The sequence below is a fragment of the Puma concolor genome, chromosome B1, assembly GCF_028749965.1.
Source record: "Puma concolor isolate L17-30 chromosome B1, mPumCon1.1.hap2, whole genome shotgun sequence".
NCBI classification, from domain to species: domain Eukaryota; kingdom Metazoa; phylum Chordata; class Mammalia; order Carnivora; family Felidae; genus Puma; species Puma concolor.
In genome coordinates, this window is record NC_141670.1 from 69953484 (window position 1) to 69966519 (window position 13036).

At 37.4% G+C, this 13036-nt stretch overlaps 2 protein-coding genes across 13 annotated transcripts in view; one reads left to right on the top strand and one right to left on the bottom strand.

Annotated features, from left to right (window-relative positions):
* CB1H4orf46 (chromosome B1 C4orf46 homolog) overlaps positions 1–13036 on the top strand; it is a 95412-nt gene that overhangs the window by 34203 nt on the left and 48173 nt on the right. The gene's annotated exons all lie outside the window — the stretch shown is intronic.
* The window catches only part of RXFP1 (relaxin family peptide receptor 1), a 123100-nt gene that overhangs the window by 23676 nt on the left and 86388 nt on the right, over positions 1–13036 (bottom strand). For 8 of the 10 annotated variants that reach the window (XM_086703983.1, XM_086703980.1, XM_086703981.1 and 5 more), the window contains one exon: positions 3449–3520. The exons of the other annotated variants lie outside the window; for them this stretch is intronic. In XM_086703983.1, coding sequence (XP_086560109.1) covers positions 3449–3520 — 72 coding nt within the window. The remainder of the gene's footprint in view (positions 1–3448; positions 3521–13036) is intronic. 10 annotated transcript variants of the gene reach the window in all.

Consider the following 13036-nt stretch of genomic DNA (forward strand, 5'->3'; position numbering starts at 1 on the left):
AGAAATAGAAAGGGAAGGAAAACTTCCAGACTCATTCTATGAAGCCAGTATTACTTTGATTCCTAAACCAGACAGAGACCCAGTAAAAAAAGAGAACTACCGGCCAATATCCCTGATGAATATGGATGCAAAAATTCTCAATAAGATACTAGCAAATCGAATTCAACGGCATATAAAAAGAATTATTCACCATGATCAAGTGGGATTCATTCCTGGGATGCAGGGCTGGTTCAACATTCGCAAATCAATCAACGTGATACATCACATTAACAAAAAAAAAGAGAAGAACCATATGATCCTGTCAATCGATGCAGAAAAGGCCTTTGACAAAATCCAGCACCCTTTCTTAATAAAAACTCTTGAGAAAGTCGGGATAGAAGGAACATACTTAAAGATCATAAAAGCCATTTATGAAAAGCCCACAGCTAACATCATCCTCAACGGGGAAAAACTGAGAGCTTTTTCCCTGAGATCAGGAACACGACAGGGATGCCCACTCTCACCGCTGTTGTTTAACATAGTGCTGGAAGTTCTAGCATCAGCAATCAGACAACAAAAGGAAATCAAAGGCGTCAAAATTGGCAAAGATGAAGTCAAGCTTTCGCTCTTTGCAGATGACATGATATTATACATGGAAAATCCGATAGACTCCACCAAAAGTCTGCTAGAACTGATACATGAATTCAGCAAAGTTGCAGGATACAAAATCAATGTACAGAAATCAGTTGCATTCTTATACACTAACAATGAAGCAACAGAAAGACAAATAAAGAAACTGATCCCATTCACAATTGCACCAAGAAGCATAAAATACCTAGGAATCAATCTAACCAAAGATGTAAAGGATCTGTATGCTGAAAACTATAGAAAGCTTATGAAGGTAATTGAAGAAGATTTAAAGAAATGGAAAGACATTCCCTGCTCATGGATTGGAAGAATAAATATTGTCAAAATGTCAATACTACCCAAAGCTATCTACACATTCAATGCAATCCCAATCAAAATTGCACCAGCATTCTTCTCGAAACTAGAACAAGCAATCCTAAAATTCATATGGAACCACAAAAGGCCCCGAATAGCCAAAGTAATTTTGAAGAAGAAGACCAAAGCAGGAGGCATCACAATCCCAGACTTTAGCCTCTACTACAAAGCTGTCATCATCAAGACAGCATGGTATTGGCACCAAAACAGACACATAGACCAATGGAATAGAATAGAAACCCCGGAACTAGACCCACAAACGTACGGCCAACTCATCTTTGACAAAGCAGGAAAGAACATCCAATGGAAAAAAGACAGTCTCTTCAACAAATGGTGCTGGGAGAACTGGACAGCAACATGCAGAAGGTTGAAACTAGACCACTTTCTCACACCATTCACAAAAATAAACTCAAAATGGATAAAGGACCTGAATGTGAGACAGGAAACCATCAAAACCTTAGAGGAGAAAGCAGGAAAAGACCTCTCTGACCTCAGCCGTAGCAATCTCTTACTCGACACATCCCCAAAGGCAAGGGAATTAAAAGCAAAAGTGAATTACTGGGACCTTATGAAGATAAAAAGCTTCTGCACAGCAAAGGAAACAACCAACAAAACTAAAAGGCAACCAACGGAATGGGAAAAGATATTTGCAAATGACATATCGGACAAAGGGCTAGTATCCAAAATCTATAAAGAGCTCACCAAACTCCACACCCGAAAAGCAAATAACCCAGTGAAGAAATGGGCAGAAAACATGAATAGACACTTCTCTAAAGAAGACATCCGGATGGCCAACAGGCACATGAAAAGATGTTCAGCGTCGCTCCTTATCAGGGAAATACAAATCAAAACCACACTCAGATATCACCTCACGCCAGTCAGAGTGGCCAAAATGAACAAATCAGGAGACTATAGATGCTGGAGAGGATGTGGAGAAACGGGAACCCTCTTGCACTGTTGGTGGGAATGCAAATTGGTGCAGCCGCTCTGGAAAGCAGTGTGGAGGTTCCTCAGAAAATTAAAAATAGACCTACCCTATGACCCAGCAATAGCACTGCTAGGAATTTATCCAAGGGACACAGGAGTACTGATGCATAGGGGCACTTGTACCCCAATGTTCATAGCAGCACTCTCAACAATAGCCAAATTATGGAAAGAGCCTAAATGTCCATCAACTGATGAATGGATAAAGAAATTGTGGTTTATATACACAATGGAGTACTACGTGGCAATGAGAAAAAATGAAATATGGCCTTTTGTAGCAACGTGGATGGAACTGGAGAGTGTGATGCTAAGTGAAATAAGCCATACAGAGAAAGACAGATATCATATGGTTTCACTCTTATGTGGATCCTGAGAAACTTAAGAAAAACCCATGGGGGAGGGGAACAAAAAAAAAAAAAAAAAAAAGAGGTTAGAGTGGGAGAGAGCCAAAGCATAAGAGACTGTTGAGAACTGAGAACAAACTAAGGGTCGATGGGGGGTGGGAGGGAGGAGAGGGTGGGTGATGGGTACTGAGGAGGGCACCTTTTGGGATGAGCACTGGGTGTTGTATGGAAACCAATTTGACAATAAATTTCATATATAAATAAAAAAAAAATAATAAATAAATAAATAAAAAAAAAAAATAAAGTATAAAAAAAAAAAAAAAAAAAAAAAAAAATAAATAAAATAAATAAATAAAAAAAATAGGCTAGAGAGGCAGATGGAGAAATTATACCCAGTAACATTCTTTTTTTTTTTTTTTTTTTTTAATTTTTTTTTTTTCAACGTTTATTTATTTTTGGGACAGAGAGAGACAGAGCATGAACGGGGGAGGGGCAGAGAGAGAGGGAGACACAGAATCGGAAACAGGCTCCAGGCTCTGAGCCATCAGCCCAGAGCCTGATGCGGGGCTCCAACCCACGGGCTGCGAGATCGTGACCTGGCTGAAGTCGGACGCTTAACCGACTGCGCCACCCAGGCGCCCCTACCCAGTAACATTCTAGAGTTTATCCTGGTGTCCACAATTATAGCGTTAGGGGTGTAGACATTCTGCAGTGTTTTAAAAAAAAATTTAGTTGTAATTCAATTTGTCCCCACAATCTTTACAGTAAATAATTTGCAAAGGGCAAACATTCTTATAGAATACGACTAATTTGGTGTTTCTCAAACTGAGATCCAAGGAGAGATTTTAGGTGGTCTGTGAACATTTCTTTCCATTAAAGTGGGTATCACTTAAGTTCGAGAAAAACAGGTCTCAAATAATACAGTACCGTTGCGATGATCCATGTTATGTTGTGAATCTTTGTTAAGCTTGGTTTGAACTCCAATAATTTTGCCAATATGCTTCAGTTTCAGAAAATTTTAAGTCATCAGTGAACATTTGCCATAATTACTGTGCATGTTTATGCTAACTAATGTTCACATAAATGATTCATTTTGTTTGTAAAGAGATAGGCCATCAAAAGGATAAAACACTACTTACAAAACAGTTAAATTACTGCAGGAAATAAAAGTCAAATTTCTTAAATTATGGATATGGTTGCCTTCAAAGTCCCTGAAACATAAAAACAAAAATAATAAAGCTAAATTTTAATCATAGAAATAAACTGATCAAGAATTATTTGATTTCTAATAAAATATCTTTTTTTTTCACATACTGTTTGTTTCATATAGATTCTCATATGTAGCCACTTACATAATAGCTGAAATAATATATATATGTAATGCTTCTTTTTCTGTGTTCATAGTAAAAATGTTTTGAGTCATATCTGTATCATATGTTCATATAGGCACATATGTTATCCTGAGAAATGTGAAGAGAATGAGAAGTCAAATTAAAAAACTTTGTTATGATAAATATCCACTTAACAGACATTTAATAGTGATCTGTATTAAACATCTGTCTAGAGAGTTACCAATAGCATTGCTCTAAGTGGGGTGACCCACTCTGTAGAAGATTTTATTATCCTGCTGCCAAAAAAATATTTCACCTCTAGCTCCCTTGCCTAAACACCCCCTGGAAAAAATCTCAATAGCATTTTACCACTGAGAACACCACTGTTTGCTTTATTATATTGCCACACAAGCCAATGCTATCCTTGGTTTACAATTTCTAATTCAGGGAGATAAATGTAGACCCTAATTACACTCCCTTGCTGTGTGATGCTATGTCACCATCAGAAGTCTGGTCTGAGCAGTAAAACTTGTCAAAAAACTTATGTTTAGTGTCTCTTCTTCGTGGTGATCATGAAAGCATCCTTTTATTGCCCGTCTTTTATCTTTTGTTAGGTTTATCGTGGAAGTTTGTAGGAAAGAGTTAGCTGAGGTTAGGGATATACTTTCAGGAATAAATACTTGTCCTTAAATCTACTCAGTCTACCCCAACACTTAGTTTACTCTTCACCATATAATATAGAGCTATTCAAGAATAATTGTGACGAAAGTATATGAGCTGAAGTGTGACACAGCTACTAAAATCTGCAGGGTAAACATGGGTAGCATTAAAAGAAGTACCTATATTCTGCTGGCTAGGCTACATGTGGGAAAATTGGTTCTGTTTTGGGCATTGCAATAAAAATAAATGTTGACAAATCAAGGAATATTTGAACAATCTGGAAGACCAAGATGTAAGGGGTTTAGAAACCAAGTCGGTTGAGGAAAAGGGTGTATTTGTAATGGAAAAGAGCGAAATAAGAGAGACATATTTGAAGTCAGGCTGTAGAAGATATTATAGGGTTCTCCTATGTTGCATCAGATTGCAAAATTAGATTTTCTGGCTGAATGACACAAAATATTTAAAGTTCAAGCTCACAATCTATAGTGTCCAGGGAATAAGCTTATTATCACTACAGATATTTAGCAGAGGAAATATACTGTAATTCAAGAATTTTGTAGATAGGATTTCTGTACTATACAGAATATTACATTAAGTCTTAAATCTTGATTCTAGGTCATCCTTCTAAAGAAAAATTCTACTAATCTATTAAATTGGAAATTAAGTGCTTATGGTACTGCTTTTTTTGGTCATCAGCTTTGGTCTAAGCTTTTGGTCGCTCACAATATATATTGTCAGTAACAGAGACTGTCCATTTCTTTCCTCTTTTACTGTCGTTACCACGAGTCTGCCACCAGATGGTGATGCTCTCTTAAGTCTCACACAGTATTCTTAAGGTGAGTTGATAACACTTTTCTTTTTAGCTACTATTGTAACTTTCTTTTTCCTATTAAGCGAACAAAAGCATTTAAGTTAGTATTAATTCATCATTGGTATAAATCAGTAAGAGGTACACACCGAGCCATAAATTAGGGACTTTTGACTAAATTGTTAGTTTAATTTTGAGTTTATTTTAACATTTATTTGGGAATTTGTTTTGGCTTTCTTCCCACAATTAGAGGTTTTTATCCTTGATACACAGGGATCTGGTTTGAGGCATACAAATCTGCTTCTTGTTCCTTAGCTCCAAGCTCTAAGGGAGCTGACAAGGAGTGTTTTCATTACTTTATGTCTAGATTACTTTTCCAACTTAATGAGCCTCTGAATTTACCCATTTAATTTTTTCCCTTTATACATGGTCATTAAGTTTGGCTAATCTGGTCATGGGTTGAAAGTGAAAATATGGTTCTTTGATCTGAAGAACAACAAAAACAAAACCCCAAAGCATCAACAATCTTGCGTTTCTTCTCAACTTCCTCTCTTATCCCCTAGAATGTAGTGGCATTCTAAACATGCAAATCTCGTAAACCTCTACTTCCTCCCCTACCTTCCAAAACCTTTCTGGCTCCTGTTTCATGGAGAAAACTGAGGTGATGAAGCAGGGAGAAGCCCTTGACCTTCTGCCCAACATCTACAAACTTACCTGTATATGCACCTGGTCTCCTTCTAGTCTCAAAAGGAAGAGATGACCCTTCTCCTGCTTTAGGCTAATCCCTCCATCTGTTTTCTTGAGTTTGGCTTATGTATGTGTATGTCCTAAAATATATGGTCAATTTTGGTGAATGTTCTTTGGACATTCTTTGCTTTCAGGTTTATTTCTATCAGAATTAGGTGCAGGCACATATAACAGACACCCAACTATAACAGCATAAATACACATCTACTGTTAAGCAGTCCAGGGCTAGTATGGTAGTTTTACAAAGTTGTTAGAAACATCTTTCATATTCACTGTTTACATGCCCTTGTCTTCATGGTCCAGGGTGATGCTAAGCTTGAGCCATCATATCTACGTTTTCTGGATAGTGAAAGAGAGGAAGGGGATGCCTTTTTCTTTTTAGGGAGATTCCCCAGAAGTCCACATGATACTTCTTCCACATCATTAATTAGAGCTTAGTCATGTGGTTACATCAAGATGCAGGGAAGTCTGGGAATGTAGTATTTTAGCTGGGCACACTGCTGTCCCAAATAGATCAGTTCTGTTATTGAGAAGTACATTGCACTTTGATATACATCAATTAGAGTTAGTTCATTAATTATGTTATTTAGTTCTTCATATCCCTTTTGGTTATACTTGATATTTCACGGATGAAAAGAGGTGGATTATTATCTCTTATTCTTTGTGTATGCCTGTTATTCCCTTTGGTTACTATATGAATTATTTGGTGCGCATATACTTATAATGTAATGCCTTTTATTAGAAATTGCACCCTGTTGGGGCGCCTGGGTGGCTCAGTCGGTTAAGTGTCCAGCTTTGGCTGAGGTCATGAACTCACGGCTTGTGGGTTTGAGCCCCTCTTTGGGCTCTGTGCTGACAGCTCAGAGCCCAGAGCCTGCTTCATATTCTGTCTCCATCTCTCTCTCTGCCCCTCCCCTGCTTGTGCACTCTCTCTCTCAAATATAAATAAACATGAAAAAGATAATAAAAAAAGAAATTGTACATGGTAGCATTTAAATGAACTTAGTGTTGTTTAATGCAAATTGGCCAGAATTTTATTTATTTAGATAAAAAATATGATCCCTGCTTTTTAAATTTTGATTTGCATCTACATGGAATACTTTAGGCCAGCCTTTTATTTTTGATCTTTCTTAATCACTTAGATTTTTGTTTGTTTTTTTTTTTTTGTAAATAGTGCTGAATTAGGTTTTGTTTTGTGAGCCAATTTGAAAATCTTTTTCTTTTCAATAGGTAAGTTAAGCCCACTTAAGTTTATTGATATGACTAATATATCTGACTTAAGTCTTCTATTTAAAAATCTTACTGTGTGGTGGGGTGCCTGGGTGGCTCAGTCTGTTAAGCATCTGACTCTTGATTGTGGCTCAGGTCATGACCTCATGAGTTCGTGATCTCATGATCTCACGATCTCATTCATCCAGCACCGTGGTGGGCTCTGTGCTGAGAGTGCCAAGGCTGCTTGGTATTTCTCTCTCCCTTTCTCTCTGCCCCTCCCTTGCTTGCACATGCACATGCACGTGCGCTCACTCTCTCAAAAATAGACATTAAAAAAATTTAAAAATATTACTATATGGTTTTATAGGTTAAAAAGCTTTCAACAAATATAAAAACTCTTGGGGCGCCTGGGTGGCTCAGTCAGTCGAGCGTCCGACTTTGGCTCAGGTCGTGATCTTGCGGTTCGTGGGTTCGGGCCCTGCGTCGTGCTCTGTGCAGACAGCTCAGAGCCCGGAGCCTGCTTCGGATTCTGTGTTTCCCTCTCTCTCTGCCCCTCCCCCACATGCGCTCTGTCTCTCTCTGCCTCTCAAACATAAAGAAAACTAATTAAAAAAATTTTTTTAACAAATAAAAACTCTTAATATTTAGAAAGGTTTGTATATTCTATTGGTTATATTTATAATGATAATTTTACCCAATACAGTCTTTCTTTCTTCTTTTTTTTTTTTTAAGTGTTTATTTATATTTGAGAGAGAGAGAGGGAGTGAACCTGAGTAGGGTAGGGGCAGAGAGAGAGGGAAACAGAGGATCTGAAGCAGGCTCTGCACTGACAATAGAGAGTCTGATGTTGGGCTCGAACTCACGAATCATGAGATTATGACCTGAGTCCGAGTCAGGTGCTTAATGGACTGAGTCACCCAGGCACTCAATACATTGTCTTTCTTAGAGAATAACAATATTTATTAGTTTCCTATAATAAGAAATGATAAAATGAGTATATATTATTTTCCTTTCTGCTTTTACTTCTCTCCCACCATATGATTTTGATCAGTTATATGCTTTTTATTAATGTTCACTTTAGGAATCTTTCACCTTAGGAATATCAAATATCTGCATTTTAGTGGATTTGTTGGTTTTAACTGGTGTCTTATGACTCCTAGTTAGTTTTCTTTATATTTCTGTGGTTATCATCTTAATCATTTTGAAACTGTTTACTCATTTAAGATTATTATTATGTCTTCTTGCTGAATTGACCCTTTTATCATTATGTGATATACCTCTTTATCCTTGGTTATCGTCCCTGTTCTAAAGTCTATTTTTTTTCAGTATTATTTTGTAGATGATAAAGTTCCTTCTCATCAGTAGAAAGGGAGCAATGTTGTTTTGCAGTTCTATATCCTAAGCATAATATTGTTGGAATAGAATTGTAATACATGTCTCTTCGATGACTTTTTCTTTATAATTCATATTTTGTTCTTGAAACTGAGCCATGTTGATTGAAGTAGGGCTGGTTCATTCATTTAAAATTTTTTTTTTCAACGTTTATTTATTTTTGGGACAGAGAGAGACAGAGCATGAACGGGGAAGGGGCAGAGAGAGAGGGAGACACAGAATCGGAAACAGGCTCCAGGCTCTGAGCCATCAGCCCAGAGCCTGACGCGGGGCTCGAACTCACGGACCGCGAGTCCGTGACCTGGCTGAAGTCGGACGCTTAACCGACTGCGCCACCCAGGCGCCCCTCATTTTAAATGTGATATATGTATCACATTTTATTTTTTCTGTCTGTTTCCACATCTCCAGCACCTTGCTCCATAGTGTATCCCTATCACTGTCTGTATTATCAAATTCTTTATACCCGCTTCTCCTGCCTACAAATAAACTTGCGTTGTCTCATATAGGAGTAAGTTTAATTTACCCTCTTGCTCTTTAGTTTACCTTTGGCTATTGCCTCATGTGCTTATTTATTACTTATATTTCTAACTTATTGAATTTCCCAACTTCTGTTGTGGTGTTTACAGTTTTTATTTTTTGCTTTGAAAGAACTATAATAAAGGCCTTAATCTATTGCCTGTCATGTATCTTGCAAGCAAATTATCCTGGGCTGTCATATGTCTTTTATGTGTATTTTTCCACTAAATCAGTTAAAGAATATATATATATTTTTACCAACACATCTATCAGATATTTGAGTTTATACTTTGCTAAATAAAAGTTCATGTGCAAGGTAGAGGCACTTTATTTATTTATTTATTTATTTATTTATTTATTTATTTAAATCCAAGTTAGTTAACATATAGTGTAATAATAATTTTGGGAATAGAATTTAGTAATTCATCACTTACATGTAACACCCAGTGCTCATCTCAGAAAGTGTCCTCCTCCTTAATGCCTCTCATCTCTTTAGCCCTTCCCCCTACCCAACACCCCACCAGCAACCCTCAGTTTGTTCTCTGTATTTTAAGAGTCTCTTGTGGTTTGTCTCCCTCTCTGTTTTTATCCTATTTTTGCTTCCCTTCCCTTATGTTCACCTATTTTGTATCTTAAATTCCACATATGAGTGAAATCATAATGATACTTGTCTTTCTCTGACTGACTTATTTCGCTTAGCATGATACACTTTAGTTCCATCCATGTTGTTGCAAATGTCAAGATTTCATTCTTTTTGATCGCCAAGTAATATTCCATTATATTTACACATACCACTTCTTTATCCATTCATCAGTTAATGGACATTTGGGCTCTTTCTATATATACTTTGACTATTGTCCATAGCACTGCTATAAACATTGGGGCACATGTGCCCCTTCGAATCAGCACACCTGTATCCCTTGGATAAATGCCTAGTAGTGCAATTGCTGGGTCGTAGGGTACTTCTATTTTTAATTTTTTGAGGAACCTCCATACTGTTTTCCAGAGGGGCTGCACTAGTTTGTATTCCCACCGGCAGTGCAAAAGAGTTCCTTTTCTTCCACATCCTGGCCAACATCTGTTATTGCCTGAGTTGTTAATTTTAGCCATTCTGATTGGTGTGAGGTGGCATCTCATTGTGGTTTTGATTTGTATTTCTCTGATGATGAGTGATGTTGAGCATTTTTTCATGTGTCGCTTGGCCATCTGGATGTCTTCTTTGGAGAAGTGTCTATTCATGTCTTTTGCCCATTTCTTCACTGGATTATTTGTTTTTTGGGAGTTGAGTTTGATAAGTTCTTTATAGATTTTGGATACTAACCCTTTATCTGATATGTCACTTGCAAATATCTTCTCCCATTCTGTCAATTGCCTTTTGGTTTGCTGATTGTTTCCTTCACTGTACAGAAGATTTTTATCTTGATGAGTTCCCAACAGTTCATTTTTGCTTTTGTTTCCCTTGCCTCTGGAAACATGTCAAGTAAGAAGTTGCTGCGGCTGAGGTCAAAGAGGTAGTTGCCTGTTTTCTCCTCTAGGATTTTGATGGCTTCCTTTCTTACATTTAGGTCTTTCATCCATTTTGAGTTTATTGTTGTACATGGTGTAAGAAAGTGGTCCACGTTCATTCTTCTACATGCCACTGTGCAGTTTTCCCAACACCATTTGCTGAAGAGACTGTCCTTACTCCATTGGATATTCTTTCCTGCTTTGTTAAAGATTAGCTACCCATATGGGGCGTCTGGGTGGCTCAGTTGGTTGAGCGTCTGACTTCGGCTCAGGTCATGATCTCACAGTCTGTGAGTTTGAGCCCCGTGTCAGGCTCTGTGCTGACAGCTCTGACGGAGCCTGGAGTCTGCTTCGGATTCTGTGTCTCCCTCTCTCTCTGCCTCTCTCCTGCTCATGCTCTGTCTCTCTCTGTCTCAAAATAAATAAAAACGTTAAAAAAAAAAGATTAGTTATCCATGCATTTGTGGGTCCATTTCTGGGTTCTCTATTCTGCTCCATTGATCTTCATGTCTGTTTTTGCGCCAGTACTACACTGTCTTAATGATTACAGTTTTGTAATACAAATTGAAGTCCAGGATTGTGACACCTCCAGCTGTGCTTTTCTTTTTCAGGATTTCTTTGGCTATTCGGGATCTTTTCTGTTTCCATATAAATTTTAGGATTGTTTGTTCTAGCTCTGTGAAAAATGCTGGTGGTATTTTGATAAGGATTGCATTGAGTGTGTAGATTGCTTTGAGAAGTATAGTCATTTTAACAATATTTGTTCTTCCAACCCATGAACATGGAATGTTTTTCCATTTTTTGCGTGTCTTCTTCAATTTCTTTCACAGGCTTTCTATAGTTTTCAGTGTATAGATTTTTCACCTCTTTGGTTAAATTTCTTCCTATGTATTTTATGGTTTTTGGCACATTGTAAATGGGATCAATTCCTTGATTTCTCTTTCTGCTGCTTCATTATTGCTGTACAGAAATGCAACTGGTTTCTGTACATTGATTTTATATCCTGTGACTTTGCTGAATTCTTGGATCAGTTCTAGCAGTTTTTTTTGTGGAGTCATTTGGGTTTTCCACATAGAGTATCATGTCATCTGCAAAGAGTGAAAAGTTTGACTTCCTCCTTTCCAATCCGGATGCCTTTTATTTCTTTGTGTTGTCTGATTGCTGAGGCTAGGACTTCCAACACTGTGTTGAATAACAGTGGTGAGAGTGGACATCCTTGTTGTGTTCCTGACCTTAGGAGGAAAGCTCTCAGTTTTTCCCCATTGAGGATGATATTAGGTGTGGGTCTTTTGTGTATGGCCTTTATAATGTTGAGGTATGGTCCTTCTATCCTTACTCTCTTGAGGGTTGTTATCAAGAAAGGATGTTGGGGCGCCTGGGTGGCGCAGTCGGTTAAGCGTCCGACTTCAGCCAGGTCACGATCTCGCAGTCCGTGAGTTCGAGCCCCGCGTCAGGCTCTGGGCTGATGGCTCGGAGCCTGGAGCCTGTTTCCGATTCTGTGTCTCCCTCTCTCTCTGCCCCTCCCCCGTTCATGCTCTGTCTCTCTCTGTCCCAAAAATAAATTAAAAAAAAAGTTGAAAAAAAAATTAAAAAAAAAAAAAAAAGAAAGGATGTTGTATTTCGTCAAATCCTTTTTCAGCATGTATTGAGAGGATCATGTGGTTCTTATCCTTTCTTTTTTAATGTGATGTATCACACTGATTGATTTGTGGATATTAAAATAGACCTGCATCCCATTAATAAATCTCACTTGATCGTGGTGAATAATTCTTCTAATGTATTGTTGGACCTGGTTTGCTAGTATCTTGTTGAAAATTTTTGCATCCATGTTCATCAGGGAAATTGGTCTGTAGTTCTCCTTTTTAGTGGGGTCTTTGGTTTTGGAACCAAGGTAATGCTGGCCTCATAGAATGAGTTTGGAAGTTTTCCTTCCATTTCTATTTTTTGGAACAACTTCAAAAGAATAGGTGTTAACTCTTCTTTAAATGTTTGGTAGAATTCCCCTGGAAAGCCATCCAGCCCTGGACTTGTTTGGGAGGGAGATTTTTGATTACTGATTCAATGTCTTTACTGGCTATGGCACTGTGATTAGTTTTAAAAGAAATGAATACTTATAAAGCAAAAATTATTATTACTGGCATTAAAATTGGGATAATGTTATCAGGAATGCATATGAAATGAGTTATTTTAGATAGCTAAAGTTTAAAGATGGTAACTTTAGTGATGAAATTGTAAAAAGTCCACCTATTTAGTAGTATAACTTAATCATTTAAATTTTTATCTGAGATGTATATTTGGCTGCCTTTTTAAAGGCAAAGGAAATGTTTATTAGTGTATTGCATAATATCTCCTACATTTGCTGCTGGTGTCAGTGCATGAATTTTTAATTGCTAATTTATGTATGTAAATATTAACCAATTTTGCTTTATTATTAAGTTTGGATTACTGAGCACATAATAACTGTTAATGTGCTCATTTGAAACAAAATTTAATTACAACAAGGAGATTGAACTTAATTTGCCCTTTTCTTGAATACTTTAGCTGTCATCAATGCG